Source organism: Gorilla gorilla, chromosome 7 (genome assembly GCF_029281585.2).
Source record: "Gorilla gorilla gorilla isolate KB3781 chromosome 7, NHGRI_mGorGor1-v2.1_pri, whole genome shotgun sequence".
NCBI classification, from domain to species: domain Eukaryota; kingdom Metazoa; phylum Chordata; class Mammalia; order Primates; family Hominidae; genus Gorilla; species Gorilla gorilla.
This window is the reverse complement of record NC_073231.2, coordinates 24429024-24449011: the sequence shown is the minus strand read 5'-3', so window position 1 is coordinate 24449011 and position 19988 is coordinate 24429024. Positions and strand designations below refer to the sequence as shown.

Here is a 19988-nt window from a genome sequence, read left to right as displayed (position 1 = left end):
CTCTCCAAAGTTCATGTTCTGTCCTCCAGAGCAGGATGTATGAATGTTTTTAAACTAGGTCAATCAAGGGGCATTAGGGGTCAGGAAACCCTTAGAAGTCAGAGCCAAAATGTTGGAGGAGGGTGCGTTTTTCTGAAGAGGGGGTTGACAGCTCTCATTAAATTCTTAAGAGGTCTCAAAAAAAAAAAAAGACTGAAATGAATCCAGACCCTCGTGTTGTGGTTGGAAACTGAGCCCAGAGGGGCCTCGAGGCTCTGCACCAGTGAAGGGAAGACCCACATCTCCCCGCCCAGTCTCCACCTGCTTCCAAGTTCAAGGCGGTCGTGGGGTAGGCAGTGGCACTAAGACCTCTGTGGCCAGGCCAGCTTCTGCCATGGGAGTCCAGCCCGGCAGCTCTTCTCAAATCAACAGAGCATCTCAGAGAGCTCTTCTGGGGAATAATAATGAGAAAGAATACTAACAATGACCAGCACTGGGGACTTTTCAAAATAGTTTCTAAGCTCCTACTTCTTTTCCTCTCCCTACTGAAGTCATGTGGCAGGGCCAGTATGGTTGCCTTCATATTACAAGTGAGGAAACTGAGGCATAGAGAGGTTACATAGCATGTCCACGGTCACACTGAATCAGTGACTCAACTGGGGTTTTAAATTCATATTTTCCTCCTCTTCCCTCCAAACCAAGTTTCTTAACCACAGAACCGTTGACATTTTGGGTGAAATCATTCTTTGTCGTGGGGCTGTCGTGTGCATTCACTGCAGGATGTTTAACAGCATTGCTGGCCTCTACTCACGGAATAACAGTAGCACCCCCATCATGACAAGCAAAAATGTCTTGTCTCCAGGTCCTGCCAAATTACCCCCATTTGAGAACTGCTGCTCTGACACCAAGCCCAAGTTCATCTAGACCTCAGCACCTTTGCACATGCTGTTCCCGATAAGGGCATCATTTTACAAAACCACTTTATCAGGCTGGCTCTTCTCGAATGTCATCTTCTCAGAAGCTTTCCTGGCCACTCCATCTAAAGTAGTAGACACACATGCACACGTATACACACACATGTTCACACATGCACAAAGATGTGCACACATGAACACACACTCACACACCTGTCCTCCCTGTCTCTCTAGCTTTTATCTTTCACTATTCTCCTTCCTTCTCCCCTCCCCTCTTCCCCACCTGATCCTCTACATTTTGCACAGTACTTAGCCCATGTCAGATGCTGAATAAATATTTGTTGAAGATATGACTAAATGTTCCCCCACAGTGCAGCCCCATCAGCTCAGTCCTGCCAACAGGCTACTTGGCACAGCAGTTATTCAGGACACACTTGGCTGGGTGGGCTTGGGGAGTGGCCAGCACAACACTTTGCATCATTGTGGGCCTGCAAAGGGCAAAAGTTCTGGGGGGAATGGATGGGGTAAAGAGGGGCAAGTGCAGACTGCAGAGATGCCAGAAGCACAGCACAGCCGTGAGCTCACCGCTGAGTGCTGGTGGGCTTTCCCCCTGCTCCTTGCAGCTTAGGGGAGGAGGTGTGGGACGGAGAGGGGGAGAAGGAGGGAAGGATGTCAGGGAGTAGGAGGGGAAATAACAGAAGCTGAGTGGGAGGGAGGAGGCAGGAGGCGGGGTGGCTGGAGGCTGAACATCTCCGGCTGGGGGAGTGACCCCTGCACACTGCGTGGCGGCAGAGGAGGAGGAGGGTGTGTGTGAATCCTCCACTTCCTTTCCCAGCCAGAACCCGGGACTTGGCGTGGGCCAAGGCATAGCTGCTTCAACTCATGGGAAGCGAGACTGTTGGTTTGGGATGAGACGATGAGTCAGGTTAGTTCACATCTCTCTGCATCCAGAAAGACACTTTGCAACTCCATGCCTCTCTCTCCACATTCCAGAAAGGGACCATCAGAGGCAGGTGTCACTTTGCCTTGAGCCTTGGTTTCCTTTGGGAGGGAGAATGCAGAAGGGGGTTGGGGATGGGGCAGCTCAGATGCTCCCACTACTTTTGAGTAGAAGCCGCTCAAAAGTGAGGGCTTTCTCCAATATCCCGGGCCCCTCCCCGTCCTGGTGGAGCAGCCATCCACAGTACAGGTGGGCTAGCGGAGGGGAGGTCATGTCAGGGAGGGGTGTGAGGGCTGGGACTGGTCCTGGGGCCAGATTCTGAGAAGGGTAGGCTGGATGGTCCCAGCTGCTTTGGGTTTCTTTTCTCTTTTTCTCTCTTCTCTTAAGGTCTAAAGTCCAACTCTAGCTGGATTCCTTGTGTAGGAGCTCACGTAGCATGCCATGTGGAGTGTGAGGCTCTGTGGTTCCTTTACCTTCTCTCCATCCTTCTTCCCTCTTCCTGTCCCCTTCCTGAATCCCCAACGTCTATGCGATTTCTTATTTTCACCCCAAATAGGTGCTCCCAGTCAGTAGGAATTTGTTTCCCAGAAATAAAAATGTGTCTGTTGACCCTGTCCTTATGGAGGGCAGAGACAGCAAGTTGGACGGGGGCAGGTGAGAAGATGGATTTGGGAACCAGGATGGAACACAGCCGAGTTTTGTGTAATGCTCTCTCCAAGTTGACAGTGAAACAAGTCTAGACACTTAAAGGTGATTAGCTTAGCTTCAAGTGGATCCCAAACTCTCCTCAAACTTCAAAGCTCCTCTGTGTGTCAAGACCTGGGGAGTGGCCAGCTGGGTATCGGGGCTAAGGGATAGGAATGCTCTCAGGAGGACTGGAGGTGGCCATTCTTCAGTCACCCCTCTCCTGGGCTCCTGGCATTGTCCGTCTTCTTCCTCTTGACCCTCTAGGACGCAGCACAGGGCTGCTGCCCAGGTGAATGACAGAGTTTCTGAGTGCCTACAATCTTGTTGGCATTGGCCCAAAAGGGAAATGAAGCTCGGCTAGAGAAGTCTGCTTTTGATTCCTCCTCTAGGCTTCCTCTTCCCTAACCCAGGAAGCTCATTTTGCTATCTGGGACAGAAACCCTAACATCTCCAGGCCTCACCTTCAGTCCCCAATCGCAGCGTGCGATTTTAGCATGGAGATTGTGGCGTTTGGGCCTGGGTTCAAATCCCACCTCTGTCACTGCTCACTGAGTGGCCAGGGCCACGGCATCCCACCTTGTGAGTCTGTGCCTTAGCCTCCAGGTTTTTGTTCTAGGAGCTCTAGATACAAAAACCTTTGCTCTCAGATTCTGGTAGAGATACACACAACCCTAAATTTGCAGTGAGCTGAGATTATGCCACTGCACTCCAGCCTGGGTGACAGAGTGAGACTCTGTCTCAATTAAAAATCAATCAGTTAATCAATCAGTCAATAAAATAAGATATGACCGGGTGTGGTGGCTCACACCTGTAATCCCAGTGCTTTGGGAGGCCAAGGTGGGAGGATAGCTTGAGGTCAGGAGTTTAAGACCAGCATGGGCAACACAGCGAGATCCCTGTCTCTACAAAAGAATTATTTAATTAGCCAGGAGTAATGGTATGTGCCGTCATCCCATCTACTCTGGGGCTAAGGTGGCAAGATCACTTGAGCCCAGGAGCTGGAGGCTGCAGTGAGCTGTGATCACTGTTACCTACTGCACTCCAGCTTGGATGACAGAATGAGACTCTGTTTCTAAAATTTAAAAATAAATAAAAAATAAAAAGATTAGTACAGGTGAGAGCAAGCCTTACATAGGGAATAAACAGGTTGGTAGAAAGTAATCGGGGAGGGATGCAAGGGTTTCAAGATTAACTGGAGAAAGCCACCTTGCAGACATGAGACTCAAGTTGAGAACTAGAAAATGGGAAAGGCTGATGTATGTGAAGAGCCCAGGGAGGAGAATTCCAGGCAGGGGAAGCAGCAGCAAGTGCAGAGGCTCCTGGATGGGTCAAGACTTCGTATGTTCACCCACCAGGAAAGAGATGAGTGTGTCCCTGGGACGTGCGGGACAAGGTGAGGAGTCCGCACTGTACTCTAACACAGTGGGAAGACTGGAAGGGTTCCCATTAGGAAGTGCTATGACCTGGACGCTTCAGATGTGTCTGATGAACAGACTGGGGAAAGACATGGGGAGGCTCCTTCAAGGCCCAGGTGAGAGGAGATGGAGGTGAGAGGAGATGGATGAGAACCATAAACAGATTCATTTAGTACCGATGCACCGATGTTGTCAATAGCCTCCAGCGGTGTCATAGGCTTGAAGGCAACACATATCGTGCACACATCTGTAGATCGCCTACTATGTGCCAGGCATTGTATTTTCCTTCTGTTTGTTTGTTTCGGCTCCCTAGTGTTCCTATTTAATATTAATATTTTCATTTTCTAAATGAAGAAACCTCAGAGAGATTGATTTTCAAATCAAACTCCTGCCAATGCCACAGCTGATGGTCTGGTCTGTACAGCCCTGCAGGTAGAGCTGCTCAGCAATGTGTATTGCATGGCAAAAAAAGAAGGAGCTGAGCATATTGCACAGAGCACGGGAGGGTCTTTTGGCCCAAAATGACACCCTTGCATGTGGACCAGAGTAGTATTTTTGCCCCATAGGAACTAGAGGTGTCAGCTAAGCTAGAGGTGGATGACCTAGGGGGATGAAAACACATTTTGTCAGTGTCAAGTTTATATCAGCAGAGCCACCCTGTGCTCCTAAGTCACACCTCGCAGGAATGGGAGGCAGAAAGGTTGCATTTAGAAGGAAAGGATTAGCTCTGGAAAGTGAGTTTGGACATTGAGGCTCCCCAGATCCATAGGGATGATGGATGTTGGCAAGGACAATGGTCACAATATAAGTAACAGATACCGATAAGCCTGCCTAGCATTTATTGAGTGCCTACTATGTACTAAGTATTGAGTAAATCTTCCAGAGCTGTTATCTTATGGTGGTATTTCTTAAATTTCTCATAACGATCCTATGAGGTAGGCTGCTTCACTGTATTTCCTCGAGTATACAAAGCCATCAATTCAATAAAAGCTTTTCACATCAAAACATATTAAACTTACACAATGAAGTTTTGTTGTGTCATGCTTTTCCTAACAAAATATAGAACATATTCATAACATAACCTCTTTATTCTTCAGGATAATAACGCAAGTTTGAATCAAAGCCTAGATATTCAGAGTCACAGAGTCTCCATGCACAACTGCTAATTGTAAAAAATATATATATAATAAAATTAAAATTAAAAAACAGAGTCAGAAAGTTTCTGGCTCCCTTTCAGCTGTGCCCATGCAGTTCTCCATGTCCCACCTGGGATTTCTTTAGCCCCTTTAGGATGGATGGTATAATTTAGAGCTCAGTGAAGAACAGAGGCTCCTTCCACATCTCCTGTTTTATTAAACTTGTGGTTTTCCCCCTCTTAATTGGATTATCTGTCTTTTGACTAAGAAATACTTCACAGTGCATGACAATCACACAACCTTTCCTAGCTTTGAAAATCGTGTGATCTAAACTTAGAGATGTGCCTGAATCTGCACATGTGCTGGCATTGACATCCCAATTTCTCCTGTCTGGTGACTGACAAGGTTGTTATTGTTTAAGCATTGATTATTAGATGCTATCCTATTACTTTAAAAAAAAAATGTGCCCAGTCCGGTGGCTCACGCCTATAATCCCGGCACTTTGGGAGGCCTAGGCAGGTGGATCACCTGAAGTCAGGAGTTCGAGACCAGCCTGGCCAACATGGGAAAACCCCATCTCTACTAAAAATACAAAGATTAGCCAGCCAGGCATGGTGGTGCTCACCTGTAATCCCAGCTATGTGGGAGACTGAGGTGGGAGAATCACTTGAACCCGCAAGATGGAGGTTGCAGTGAGCCAAGATCATGCCACTGCACTCCAGCCTGGGCAACAGAGTGAGACTCTATCTCAAAAAAAAAAAAAAAACAGTTTAAGGGTATCTTAGAATTAGTTTGTAACACTGAAGGTTAAAGATATTAAACAGTTTACCTTCCATGTCATAGCTGGCAGGTGATGTAACTAGAATGCACACCAAGTCGGCTGGGTACTTCTCAACATTAAGGCTGTAATGACTTTCTCCTTCTTTCTCTGTTGAATCTTCTCAATGAGGCCTTCCTTCCACCATTCCTCCAAAACTGCTCTTGTCAAGGTTACCAAAGATCTCCACATGGCCAAATGCATTGACTAATTCTCAATTGTTATCTTACTTTCAGCAGCACTTGACAAGTTTTTTTTTTTTGAGACAGGATCTCACTCTGTTGCCCAGGTTGGAGTGCAGTGGCGTGATCTCAGCTCACTGCAACCTCCGCCTCCCGGGTTCAAGCTATTCTCATGCCTCAGCTTCCTCAGTAGCTGGGACTACAGGTGCGTGCCACCATGCCCAATTTGCCTGGCTAATTTTTTGTATTTTTAGTTGAGACGGGCTTTCACCATGTTGGTCAGGCTGGTCTCAAACTCCTGACCTCAGGTGATCCGCCTGCCTAGGCCTCCCAAAGTGCTGGGATTACAGGCTTGAGCCATTGCGCCTGGCCGTTTGACACCATTTTTAGGAAACAATTTCTTGACTTGGCTTTCTTAGGTCTTCTATATCCGCATCACCCTGAAAACCTTCTCTGCTGTTCTTTTTCACTTCTCCTAACCTGCCTGACCTCCAGATGCCGAGTGCTCCATGTTAACCATCCTCAGGCCTCTCTTGTCTTTCTGCATCCGCTCTTTGGTGACCCCATCTAGTCTCATAGCCACTTCCACACTCCCAGCTCTGACAAGTGCATCTGCAGCTCCCAGCAGCTGCCCACTCACCCTCCTGCCTACTCTCCATCACTCCCTGGATGCCAAATAGGCTTTGCAAACTGAATGTCTTCAACCAAACTCCTCTCTTTGGCATCGTCCCTGACTCCTCTCTTTCGCTCACTCCCTACATCTGATCCTTTAGCAAGTCCTGTCAGTTCAACCTCAAAATTACATTGAAAACTGTTTTTTAGAGACAGGGTCTCACTGTGTTGCCCAGGCTGGTCTTGAACTCCTGGCCTCAAGTGATCCTCCTGCCTTGGCCTCCCAAAATGCTGGGATTACAGACGTGAGCCACCACCACATCTAAATCCACAACTACCACCCTAGACTATTAGCCTGTAATTGGCCACCACTTCTATCCCTGTCTCCTCAATAAGCCTCTTCCCCACCCGAAAGAGTGACCTTCCCCAACCTAAGGCAGATCAAGATGTCAGCTGCTTAAAGCCATCCAGGGGCTCCTTCTCTCAACCCAAGCAAATCCAGAGCTCTTTGAGCTGCACAGCCTCCTTGTTCTCTGATGTCTGCTGGCTCCTGGTTTCTGTTTCTCCTTCCCAGCCTTGCTAATTGTTCTCCAGCCAGGCTGCTTCCCATGTGGGTCTCACACAGCCAAGCCCCCTCTGCCTCAGGGACTCAGGCTTTTATACTTGGGGTTTCTTCTGGTAACCCCTCTCCCCCCAGATTTTCATATGACTTGCACCTCATTTTCTTTTCTTCTTCTTTTTTTTTTTTTTTTTTGAGTCAGGCCCAGGCTGGAGTGCAGTGGCACAATTGTGGCTCACTGCAGCCTTGATCCCTGGGGCTCAGATGATTCTCCCATCTCACCCTCCCAAGTAGCTGGGATTACAGGTGTGCACCACTACGCCCGGCTAATTTTTGTATTTTTAGTAGAAATGGGGTTTCTCTAAGTTGCACAGGCTGGTCTCGAACTCCTGGACTCAAGCAATCTGCCCACCTCAGCCTCCCAGAGTGCTGGGATTACAGGTGTGAACCATCATGCCTGGCTGCCCCCTCATTTTCTTGAAGCTGTTTAAAATGCTACCCTAACAAAAGAAGACCTTCCTGCATAAAACAGCCACCTCCCAGAATTCTGTTCTGTCCCCTCTGCTCCAGTTTCCCCTGCAGCACTGGTACCCGCAGCACTGGTACCACTTGCTGTAGTATACATTGGTTTGCTTCTGGCCTCTCCACACCACTGTAACCCTAAGTTCCAGGAATGCAGGGACTACGACTGTTTTAGTCACTTGCTGGGTCACGAGTGTTTAGAGTAGAGGCTTGCATGAAGTGGGCTCCCAGTGAATGTCTGTTCAATTATCAGACAAAGGAAGAAGGAACGGAGCACCCGGTGGTGGAGACAGTGCTGGGCTCTGACATGTGTTTCTCTACTGCCCAGATTTGGAAGTCGGAATCAGCACTGTGATGTGACCACTCCCACCCACGCTGACTTCTGTCTTGTGTCTTCTTCCAGGTCTACGGCTCTCGCAGGCTCTGTGAGGGCTCTGCTATGACCTCAGTCCCCTCACGGAGCCAGGACTGCCCCTTGCTGCCGCAGCCTTTCCAAGTCCCTGCCCGGCCCTGCCCCATCCTCAGCCCCGAGTCACCATGGGCAGCGTCAGTAGCCTCATCTCCGGCCACAGCTTCCACAGCAAGCACTGCCGGGCTTCGCAGTACAAGCTGCGCAAGTCCTCCCACCTCAAGAAGCTCAACCGGTATTCCGATGGGCTGCTGAGGTTTGGCTTCTCCCAGGACTCCGGTCACGGCAAGTCCAGCTCCAAAATGGGCAAGAGCGAAGACTTCTTCTACATCAAGGTCAGCCAGAAAGCCCGGGGCTCCCACCACCCAGATTACACGGCACTGTCCAGCGGGGATTTAGGGGGCCAGGCTGGGGTGGACTTTGACCCGTCCACACCCCCCAAGCTCATGCCCTTCTCCAATCAGCTAGAAATGGTAAGTGGGGGTCGCTGGCAAGGGTAAGTGGGTTGGAAATGCAGGAGAAAGCAAAATGGGGGTGGAGAGCCTGCGGGTTCAGGGGGAGTGGTGACCTGAGCATTCAGACTCCTCAAAACCAGAGCGGCAGGGGTGCCGGCGGAAGCCTGTGGCCACACCGCAGAGATCAAAGGTTGCACAAAGGAATTAGAGCATCGCTCAGTCCCCCTGAAGCAGAAGTCTTGGGTCAGGCCATAAGCAAAGAGCACAGGGGATATGTGAGCTTTCTGGAGTCCCACTGAAATGTAGCTGGATTGTCAATGTAGGATCCAGGCGTTTGCCAAGCCTCGGGAAGGAGAGGGAGCCCTGTTCTCATCTGGAAGTGCAGATGAAGAGGATGCAGGCCGGGAGTTAACCGCTTCTCTCCCCAGAAGACTCGTGGGGGTGGGTGCGGTCTTCTCATTTGCTGCCCTGGTGTGCATTAGCTCCTTGTTCAAGCTGCGCCTGGGGGCATCTTTGAATACAGGCTGGAGTTTTGTCATCCATTTACCAGAGATTAGGGCAAAGGAGGCCCAGGCACTGAGAAATCCAGCCCTCACACCAGCTCAAGCCCTCGTGCGTCCCACGAGTGGACACTGAAATCAATTTTCCTATTCAGTCCTCTGCCCCTTGCCCTGGGGAAATGAATCCCCGTCTTTGATTTACTAGGAAAGAGCCTCTGATGTTTGCATAGAGCATTCAGCTTTTCAAATTAAGGGGCTTGTAAACTGTGAAGCACTCTGCCAGGAAAAATTACAGTTTTAAAAAAGGATCGTGATTTGGAGTGAGCCTCCCAACCCTGTAAGGAGGCCAGGTCCGTGTCCTTGCTCCAGGCTTAATGGAAGAGGCAGTGAACAGGAAGAAGGGATGGACCTAGAGAGGGACAGCAAGCTTGGCCAGCCTGATGCCCTAACTTGCCCCACACAGAGACCTAGAGCAGGAGCCTCAAGATGGTATTTATCACCTCGGGAGGGCTGGGACAAGCTGGTGGCAGGTTGCTATTTCATAGAACAAAGTGCCCAAGTCGCCATTAGGGTTTTTTCCTTCCTAAGAGAGATGACATTCAGCTGCTTCAAAGCAACAGGCAAGGTCTGCTAAGACAATTGACCAAGAGGGGTGCTGCATGCCCTCAAGAGAGCCCAGACTGTCTCAAGGTCGGCACACGTGCTTGGGGAGGGAGGGTGCAATGCGCGCGCAGGGGAGGCATGAATCACCGCGGTCCTTTTCCTGAACAGGGCTCCGAGAAGGGTGCAGTGAGGCCCACAGCCTTCAAGCCTGTGCTGCCACGGTCAGGAGCCATCCTGCACTCCTCCCCGGAGAGTGCCAGCCACCAGCTGCACCCCGCCCCTCCAGACAAGCCCAAGGAGCAGGAGCTGAAGCCTGGCCTGTGCTCTGGGGCGCTGTCAGACTCCGGCCGGAACTCAATGTCCAGCCTGCCTACACACAGCACCAGCAGCAGCTACCAGCTGGACCCGCTGGTCACACCCGTGGGACCCACAAGCCGTTTTGGGGGCTCCGCCCACAACATCACCCAGGGCATCGTCCTCCAGGACAGCAACATGATGAGCCTGAAGGCTCTGTCCTTTTCCGACGGAGGTAGCAAGCTGGGCCACTCGAACAAGGCAGACAAGGGCCCCTCGTGTGTCCGCTCCCCCATCTCCACGGACGAGTGCAGCATCCAGGAGCTGGAGCAGAAGCTGTTGGAGAGGGAGGGCGCCCTCCAGAAGCTGCAGCGCAGCTTTGAGGAGAAGGAGCTTGCCTCCAGCCTGGCCTACGAGGAGCGGCCGCGGCGCTGCAGGGACGAGCTGGAGGGCCCGGAGCCCAAAGGCGGCAGCAAGCTCAAGCAGGCCTCTCAGAAGAGCCAGCGCGCGCAGCAGGTCCTGCACCTGCAGGTACTGCAGCTCCAGCAGGAGAAGCGGCAGCTCCGGCAGGAGCTCGAGAGCCTCATGAAGGAGCAGGACCTGCTGGAGACCAAGCTCAGGTCCTACGAGAGGGAGAAGACCAGCTTCGGCCCCGCGCTGGAGGAGACCCAGTGGGAGGTGAGGCCACGCAGGGCTCATGGGTTTGGGTGGTCTGCGGTTTGGCGCCAGTCCCCGCGTCTCCTTCTGGTGCCGGCCAATAGCGTGCAAACACAGACCGCGCAGGCAGGCGGGGCTAATGTGCTGGCTTTATCACCCAAAGAAGGGGCTCCCTGCAAACCATGTTGGGGGATCGACTTACATCTGAGCTTCCTCCTGTCCCCACCATCACCCTCATGGCTCCTAGATTTCAGTTTCCCAAGTGAGCCATTAAATCATGAAGCCGGAAGCCAGATGACCAAGGCCCAGCCAGGCTGTGGGCTGACCTCCCTTCCATCAGCTCCCAGGAGGCTCAGAAGAAGCACAAGCCGTGCCTGAGTTCAGGCAGGGCCAGGGGCCCAAGAGAGCACAGAATGCATTTGTTGCTTTGGAGGGAGGGACTGCACCCACTAGTAAGAGGGACCCTATTGGTGGCAGGTTTCAGTGATGCAAGTGGCCACTCCTTGCTGAAGTGTAAGTGGAACTTCTGTTTGGTGAGCTGAGATGGAAACCTAGGAGAGGAAGGAAAGAGTCCCCCGCTCACACACTTACACACTCACACACACTCACCCGGTCACACATGGAAATGAAGCATCTGTACCTGACTGTGCTGGAGAACCCCATAACCTCTGCATCTATTAGTGGGAAAGCAGCTTTTCTCACCAGCCTGGTGGTCTGGATGACTCATGGAGTTCAAGTCCATCGTTGAGGCTCTTTACATGCTCGCACCCAGCTTGGTCTGTCCACGTGCCTGCCTCACCCCCAGTTCAGAGTCCAAATCTCAGTCTACACGCAAACCCCTGGCTATGTGCAAGTCAACAACCAGTGGTTTAACTTGCCCACTGCTGGCAGCTGTATCAACCCCATTTAATACCAATGGTATTGGTTTCGGTGTCAGCCTGATTTCTGTCATCGATGTTTATGCCCACACCCTCTGACCTCACCCCTGCATGCACCCAGCCCTCCTCTCTCCTCTCTACTGGAGTAAAGACTACCTCACAAATTCACTGCTGTACCCAGTGACTAGTATCATGCTGGCTTGGATGCAGAGCCCAATCCACATCTGTCAAATGAGGAATCATTGTCTTCTCCTCTTGCTGTTCTTCTTTATTTCCACCCCTATCCCCCATCAAAATTTGGCCAAGAGCAATGATGAAAACCGAAGCCACAGGTCAGGCCCATGTGTCTCTGGATCTTGGCCATTTGGGGTCATGGGAGACCAAGGCCAGTCTGGCTGAATCTTAAGAGTGAATGAAGTCCAGAGCATGTGGCTCTACAGAATGGATTCTTGGAACTAGCCTGGAAGACACCTTCACATTTCCTTTCACAGTAGAAATTTCCCCTTGCCCTCAGTGAAACACTGCACAGTCCTGGAGAAAATCCGACCCTACCCAGGATGCCTGCTTGGGACCAAGAATTTCATTCCAAGGCCAACCCTGTATTCATGCCACGAAGGGAGTGACACAGTCATGGCTGAGGCATGGGCCTGGCTTTGAACCTCAGCTTGACCACTTATGATCCAGGTGATTGTAAATACATTAGCCATGGTGGCAATGGGGTGTAGTGATTAAACTGTTGGGATCAAATCTCTACTCTTATACTTTATATTATATATATATATATATATATATGTGTATATATATATATATATATATATATATATATATGTATATATATATATATAAGCCCTCAGGCTGGTCACTTCACCAGCTCTTTGCTATCATAACCTCTCTGTGCCTCAGTTTCATTGATGTATATTGAGGGTTACTAATAGTACCTACTTCATCGGGTTGTAAGGAATAGATGAGCAAATGTATGGCTTGGCACTTAATAACACTACAAATTATTAGTGAAAGTATGTTTATAATAATATACTTCTGTGTGGCTAGGCGTGGTGGCTCACGCCTGCAATCCCAGCACTTTGGGAGGCCGAGGCAGGCAGATCACTTGAGGTCAGGAATTCGAGATCAGCCTGGCCAACATGAGGAAACCCCGTCTCTACTAAAAATACAAAAATCAGCCAGGCGTGGTGGCAGGTGTCTGTAATCCCAGCTACTTGGGAGGCTGAGGCAGGAGAATCAGAGGGGAGGCGGAGGTTGCAGTGAGCCAAGATCACGCCACTACACTCCAGCCTAGGTGACAAAGCGAGACTTCTTCTCAAAAAATAACAATAATAATATACTATGTGTCATTATACATGATTATTATTTTATCATTTTACTATATAGCCTAGCTCGATAACCTGGGGAAAAGGTCACAGCAATGTTCAGCTTACTTTCAGATTGGACAAAGGCTGGAATGCCTAACACCGGGCCACCACATCCGGAGTGGCTTGGTTATTTTAGGCAGCTGAGCTGTCACTTCCCTGGGTAAGGACACTCACCTCTTGGCACTCTGTCTCCACCCCACCCTCGGCAGGTGTGCCAGAAGTCAGGTGAGATCTCCCTCCTGAAGCAGCAGCTGAAGGAGTCCCAGACGGAGGTGAACGCCAAGGCTAGCGAGATCCTGGGTCTCAAGGCACAGCTGAAGGACACGCGGGGCAAGCTGGAGGGCCTGGAGCTGAGGACCCAGGACCTGGAGGGCGCCCTGCGCACCAAGGCCCTGGAGCTGGAGGTCTGTGAGAATGAGCTGCAGCGCAAGAAGAACGAAGCAGAGCTGCTGCGGGAGAAGGTGAACCTGCTGGAGCAGGAGCTGCAGGAGCTGCGGGCCCAGGCCGCCCTGGCCCACGACATGGGGCCGCCCACCTTCCCCGAGGACGTCCCTGCCCTGCAGCGGGAGCTGGAGCGGCTGCGGGCCGAGCTGCGGGAGGAGCGGCAAGGCCATGACCAGATGTCCTCGGGCTTCCAGCACGAGCGGCTCGTGTGGAAGGAGGAGAAGGAGAAGGTGATTCAGTACCAGAAACAGCTGCAGCAGAGCTACGTGGCCATGTACCAGCGGAACCAGCGCCTGGAGAAGGCCCTGCAGCAGCTGGCACATGGGGACAGCGCCGGGGAGCCCTTGGAGGTTGACCTGGAAGGGGCTGACATCCCCTACGAGGACATCATAGCCACTGAGATCTGAGGGGCTGCCTGGGAAGGCGAGTCTGGGGACCTGGCACTGGGAGGCAGGGCTCTCCCGTGCATCCCCCCTGCTCAGCAATTCAGACCCCTCTGAGAGACGCCACTCCCTGGGACACAGACCCAGGACCCCCGAGGGGAGGGCAGGATGGCCTTTCCTTCCCTCTCTGATGTCCCAGTGCTCACCAGCCCTGCAGCCCACCAGACCTCAGGCCCTGACTCCTCTGGCTTTCCCAGGAGATGGGTCCAGGGGTCTGTCTGCTTTGGTTAAGGGCTCCCTAAACTTTGGCCTTTGTTCGAAATAGATATCCTCTCCCCCTCCTCCAGGGAAGGTGGCCACAGCAAGTACAGCGGCTCCCCTCCGCTTCTCATCCCAACCTCTTTTTCCTCCTGGACACATTGGAATGCCTTGGAAATAGAAAGAAGCCATATATGACCAGAAGCCTTGGAACAAGCCCCATCAGAACCTGAGCTATTTTCCTCTGGCCGCAGAGGTGTAGGGGTGCGCTGCGGGGAAGCTGGCTTTGAAACCTCAGGGCTGTCCCAGCCCCAGGCAAGCCACAGGAAGGAGGGGAGAGACAGGCAGCCCAGCAGTGTGGAGACCCTGCCACAGCCAGAGGAGGGCAGAGGGAGAATCCAAGGGTTGAGAGCCAGTGGCGGGTGATGGCCAGCCCCTAGGGCCCAGCCCCTATTTACTGGTTCTTGCAAATGGGAGCTGAGCAGCCTCTGGACAGCCAGTGGCCTTTGACCTCGGTGACCACTCTTCTTTAAGCCATAGACCCTGAGGCCCTGGGCTGGGTGCTGGGAAGGGAGGGTTGAAACCACCATGAACCAGAGGGTGTGGCTTTCCAGTCGCCCTCAGGGAGCCTCCCCATCTGTCCAGCTGGGGCCAGAGGCTGGGAGTCCCTACCTGGTTCACATTGGCCGGCGGCTACTCTGGAATGTTTTTCCCTCCCCAGAATCAAGCTTTTGCTTGATCCAGAAGAGCCCATATCACTAAGATGGCATATATGTGATCTGGGCATTTTCCTCCTCTGCCTACAGCCAGGTTTAGCGGCACACCTTTCCCCCTTAGCACCTTCAGGGCTGAGCTCTGGGTTTCTAGAGGTCAGGACGGCTCCTCAGAGCGCCAGGAAGCCAGAGCCCCAAGCAGGACGAAAAAGAGGCATATACACAGCAGTGTGAATAGCCTGGCCACCAGCCATCCTCCCTCCACCTCAAGACCCCCATTTGTCCCAGACTAAAGGATCCAGAGAGCAGCTCCCTTTCTCAGGAGCTTGGGCAGTGCCCCAGGGAGTCCAGGGTATCTCTGCAGATGTGCGGAGTGGGAGGCAGTGGTAGAGAGAGATAAAAGGTGGAGTTTCTCTGTTGTTTGGTTCAGGGATTTTATTTTTAATTTTATGAGACAGGGTCTTGCTCTGTCCCCCAGGCTGGAGTGCAGTGGCATGATCATAGCTCACTGCAGCCTCATACTCCTGGGCTCAAGCAATCCTCCTGCCTCAGCCTTCCAACTAGCTGGGACTACAGGTGCACGCCACCGTGCCTGGCTAACTTTTCATTTTTTTTGTAGGGACGAGGTCTCGTTTTGTTGCCAAAGCTGGTCTCAAACTTGTGGCCTCAAGCAATCCACCTGCCTTGGCCTCCCAAAGTGCTGAGATTGCAGATGTGAGCCACCGTGCCTGGCCAGATTTTTCTTTTATTCTTCTTTCTTTTTCTTTTTTGCTTTCTTGTCTTTTCAGAAGCAAGCCAGACCTAGCAGGCTGTTCCATGTTCTATTTTTGACTGTAGCCACAGCTGCTGTTCTCAGGACAGCATCCCTTCCCACATGCCTGCGCCTGCTGCTTGCTGAGATGAGGAGGGGAGCGTCTGGGAACTTGCGAGTCCAAGGCCAGTCCCCATTTCTGCCTCGCTCACCGCTGGCCCTTAGAGACCCCGAGGTAGGGGTGGGGAGATGCTTCTCTCCTTGCCCCCCACCCTCATGGATCCTAGCCCTTCCCTGAGTGCGGGCTGAGGCCAGAGTCACCTTTTCTGTGGCTGGCTCTACCTTCCCGTCCCTGAGGTTAAACGGTGCCCATCCTGCCATCCTCAAACGACAGAGGAGCTTTTCTAGAATTTCAAACCATTGCTCTTAGTCCCAAGCTAGACTTAAACCTGGAATCTACAAGCCAAAAGTCCCTCCCTGCCTGAGGGCAGTACCCTCCATTGGGCACAGTCCAGACCCAAGTCAAAGATGCCCCATTCCTTGCGCCCCAGCCCTCAGTTCCTTCATTTCCACCAGGCCGTGCCTTGTTTGAGTTTTTCCTCCCAGTGAGACTGCCCCACGGAGACAGAGGAAAGGGCTGGCTCCCCCTCCCCAGGCTGGAGACCCCCCCACTCCAGGAAAGAGCAGTCAGAGTCCAGTGCTCTGCCTCAGACGTTGCCTGAGAAGAAGTGGCTGCCACACCCAGGGGAAGGCCCTGAGGCGCGAGGCTGTGCTCCGCCATGGTGTCCCGGTACCTTCCATACACAGAGGAGTGCAGCCTTCTCCTTATCTCCATGGCCCTGTCCCAGGCCAGCCCAGACATGTCCCCCCCCAGGCCTTGTCCAACGTCCAAGGTGGCAGATGTCTTCCCTGGGCTGCCACCAGCCCCCGCCCCAGAGTGGCCCACCGTGGCACTAGAATGCAAGTGTCCTGCGACCTTGCAACCTCACCTTCCTGTGGGTGTTCTTTCCTGCCCTGTCCAAAAGCGCCCTCACTATTCTTGGACCATGCCAGATTCTGCCTCTCTGGAAAGAGGCTCTGGACAGCAGAAGCCTCCAAGCACAGAGCCTGGCCCCAGGCCCCAGACAGGGTGGGCTTCCTGCCCTTCCCTCTGGGCATGCCTGCTGGCCGACCCACTGACCCACTCGGATGGACCAACCTGCTCTGTCCCCAAAGGACGCCTGCAGGAGAGAGCAGCACTCCGCACCACCTCACCAAGGATCGGACTCTGCCTCTGGACCTCGGAACGACTGGACGGTCACGGGGTTCCTTCCTAGCTCTCCCAGTGAACTCCTGCCAGGCACACACAGCCCCTATAGCACTGAGCTCACATGGGACTGGGATATGGGGGCATCTCTTCCCCAGAGAGGCACTCCGTGAGCCTCCTGTGCCTGGCCCCAGCCTGGGCCATCTCTTAGGTGAGACAGTTGCCCGAAACTAAGCCAGGCCTGGCTGGAGGAGTAGCAGCTTTGGGAGAGGGATTTCCCTGCAGACCTCAAGTCATCATGCGGTGGGTGCTGCCATGACAGAGGCTGCACCCCTGGGCCAGTGGGGCTGCTCACCCACCTCTTGTGCAAGGCGGCCTTTGTGCTGCGCCTGCAGGCAGAGCTGGAGCCCCCAGCAGAGGCAGGCTGGGACGGACGAGCATTTGGAAGATGTACATAGTTATTTTTCTCTTTGTGGTTTCTTGTTTGGTTTGGTTTGCTTTTGACAGCTTCATTTTATTTTTGACGTCACTTTTTGGCCATGTAAACTATTTGTGGCAATTTTATGTTTTTATTTATGAATAAAGAATGCCATTTCTCACGCCCTCTAGAGCCACGTGTGTCTGCCCTCCTCTCCCCTCGCTGCAGTGTGGCAGCTCCCTGGGACTTCTCCCCTTGGAACAGGAAAGATGACGTCCCTTCCACCAGCGAAGGGGGTGAGGAAGGCAGCACAGGGCAGTGGGAAAGGGGCCCCCGGGGTCAGATAGGCTTCAGCTGGCCCCTGCCCCCATCGCCTACCCCAGGACCTTGTCTGTGAAATGAGAGGAAAAGGGACCCAGGGACAGGTGTCCATGTAGAGTCAGAGCGTCCTCTCCAAAAGAGAGCCCCTCCCCACCCAAACTGCACGCCCTACCGTCTGCTCACCTCACCAGCCAACTCCTGGGTCTACTGCATATGGCCTCCTGGCAAAAGACCAGCATGGCTACAATTGCCACTGCCCCAGGGCCCCCTGGTGGGGCAGGTGCAGTCACCATCATGGCCATCTGTCCAGCCTTCTTGGTTCCAGCCTACCTGGTGCCCCCTTGACAACCTTCCCTACCATCCCAGGCTCACAGCCTAGGCCCAGAGGGCTGCTGCTCAGGTGGTGGGAGACAGAAGGGACATGTTACGAGGAAATTGATAACGCAAGGCAGCATAGGGGGCACATAAGGGGCAGATGACAAGGCCTCTGAGGTGGGGAAGATTAGTGTAGACGGGGGTCTGGGGAGATGCAGGCAGGAGAAGACCTGGGGCAAGGGTAGGACACAAGAGGAGCAGGAGAGAGGAAAAGACCAGAAAAGTGTCTCCGGGGCGGGCATTCACACAGCTCCCTGCCCACCTGTGATGGGAAAAGAGCAGCACCGGGGACTGGAGAGGCAGGAGGGCCAGGGTGCAGGGGCCCCCACAGAAGCTCAACTCACTGAGCCAGGACAGGAGCCAAGTTCTGATTAACATATAAGCCCCAGCTTTGGGACAAAGGGGTCATGTCAGACCTGTGGTAACTCTTCCCTGTCTTCCTCCTAGACCTGGCCCAGGCTGGTGACCTCACTAAAACATCCCTCTCACTAATCACACCCTTGGGTCACCCCTTCCTGTTTAATTCTAGCAGGCCCAGAGACTCATTTTAACCAATGGTATAGAGCAGGAGTGATGCTCTGCCAGTTTTAGCCTAAGCCTAGAAGGCCTAGCAGCTTCTACTTTTATTCTATTATTTGAGACAGGATCTCACTCTGTCACTCAGGCTTGAGAGCGCAGTGGTGCGATCGTGGCCCACTGAGGCCTTCACCTCATGGGCTCAAGCAATCCTCCTGCCTCAGCCTCCCAAGTAGCTAGAACCACAAGCATGCACCACCATACCTGGCTCATTTTTTATTTTTTTTCTGGAGATGGGAGGGTCTCACTATGTTGCCCAGGCTGGTCTCAAACTCCTGGCCTCAAGCCATCCTCCCACCTTGGCCTCCCAAATTGCTGGGAATACAGGCATGAGCCCCTGTGCCTGGCCCACTTCCGCTTTTATACTCTCGGGAGCCCTAAGCTGCCACATAAGAAGCCCACCCTCCCATTTTGCTGGAAAGGCCACGTAGGGTAGGAGGGGCCACTTGTCCCAGAGTCTCAGCTAGGTCCCGTATCCAGCTGAGTGCAGCTGAGTGACTACCCAGGACCCAGCCGACCCCATGGGGAGCAGAGCCTTGTTCCCCACTCTGCCCTGCCACATTCCTTACCCTCAGATCCCTAAGCACAGTAAATGACCATGTGTTTAAGCCACTGAAGTCAGGGGGATCTATTACATGGCATAAAAATACATCACCAGAATGCCTATCAGCACGCTCCTTTGCTTGCCACTTGACAAGCCTGTCTCCATCCAAAGGGCTCAGAATGACATAAAAAAGCACCCCTAGAAAAGCACAAGGCGGGCCAGGTGCGGTGGCTCATACCTGTAATCCCAGCACTTTGGGAGGCTGAGGCGGGCAGATCATCTGAGGTCAGGAGTTCGAGACCAGCCTGGCCAACATGGCAAAACCCTGTCTCTGCTAAAAATACAAAAATTAGCTGGACATGGTGGTGCAAGCCTATAATCGCAGCTACTTAGGAGGCAGAGACAGGAGAACCGCTTGAATCTGGGAGGCGGAGGTTGCAGTGAGCTGAGATTGCGCCACTGCACTCCAGCCAGGGCAACAGAGCGAGACTCTGTCTCAAAAAAAAAAAAAAAAAAAAAAAAGATAAAGAAAAGCACAGAGCCATGGGAAAGACCATTCCAGCTGGAAGAGCAGCAGCGAGGCAAGGGGGCAAAAGAGTGGAGAAATGAGGGCTTTTCCTGATCCCACTTCCTCCAGAGCCCTGCCTAGGAAACAGCCTTCCTGAAGCCTCCCAAACATGCTTATTGTTTTATCTTTTGTCTTGTTTTCTTGTAGAGACGGGATCTCACTATATTGTCCAGGCTGGTCTCAAACTCCTGGCCTCAAGTAATACTCCCACCTCAGCCGCCAAAAATGCTGGGATAACAGGCATGAGCCACCCCATTCAGCCCTCTGCTTATTACTTTAGGAAAAAGAATAGAACAAAAGGGAAAGGAGAAAGAGAGAGAAGAGACAGAGAAAAAGGGAAAGAAGGAGAGAGAGACTCCTTCTTCCTTGACAACAAGCAGCTCAATCCTCAGCCTCCACCGCACACATTGCACAGTCTCAGAATATTTTTATCGAGCCCCAGACGGACTGAGTGCACAATGG

The 19988-nt window shown here is 52.5% G+C and overlaps 1 protein-coding gene across 3 annotated transcripts in view; it reads left to right on the top strand.

Moving 5' to 3' along the window:
- Nucleotides 1-17330, top strand: part of LZTS1 (leucine zipper tumor suppressor 1) — a 57796-nt gene extending 40466 nt beyond the window's left edge. For all 3 annotated transcript variants that reach the window (XM_004046731.5, XM_055349101.2, XM_019032958.4), the window contains 3 exons: nucleotides 8167-8645; nucleotides 9899-10702; nucleotides 13139-17330. In XM_004046731.5, coding sequence (XP_004046779.3) covers nucleotides 8301-8645; nucleotides 9899-10702; nucleotides 13139-13780 — 1791 coding nt within the window. In that variant the 5' untranslated portion in view covers nucleotides 8167-8300 and the 3' untranslated portion in view covers nucleotides 13781-17330. The remainder of the gene's footprint in view (nucleotides 1-8166; nucleotides 8646-9898; nucleotides 10703-13138) is intronic.
- The last annotated feature ends 2658 nt before the right edge of the window (nucleotides 17331-19988 follow it).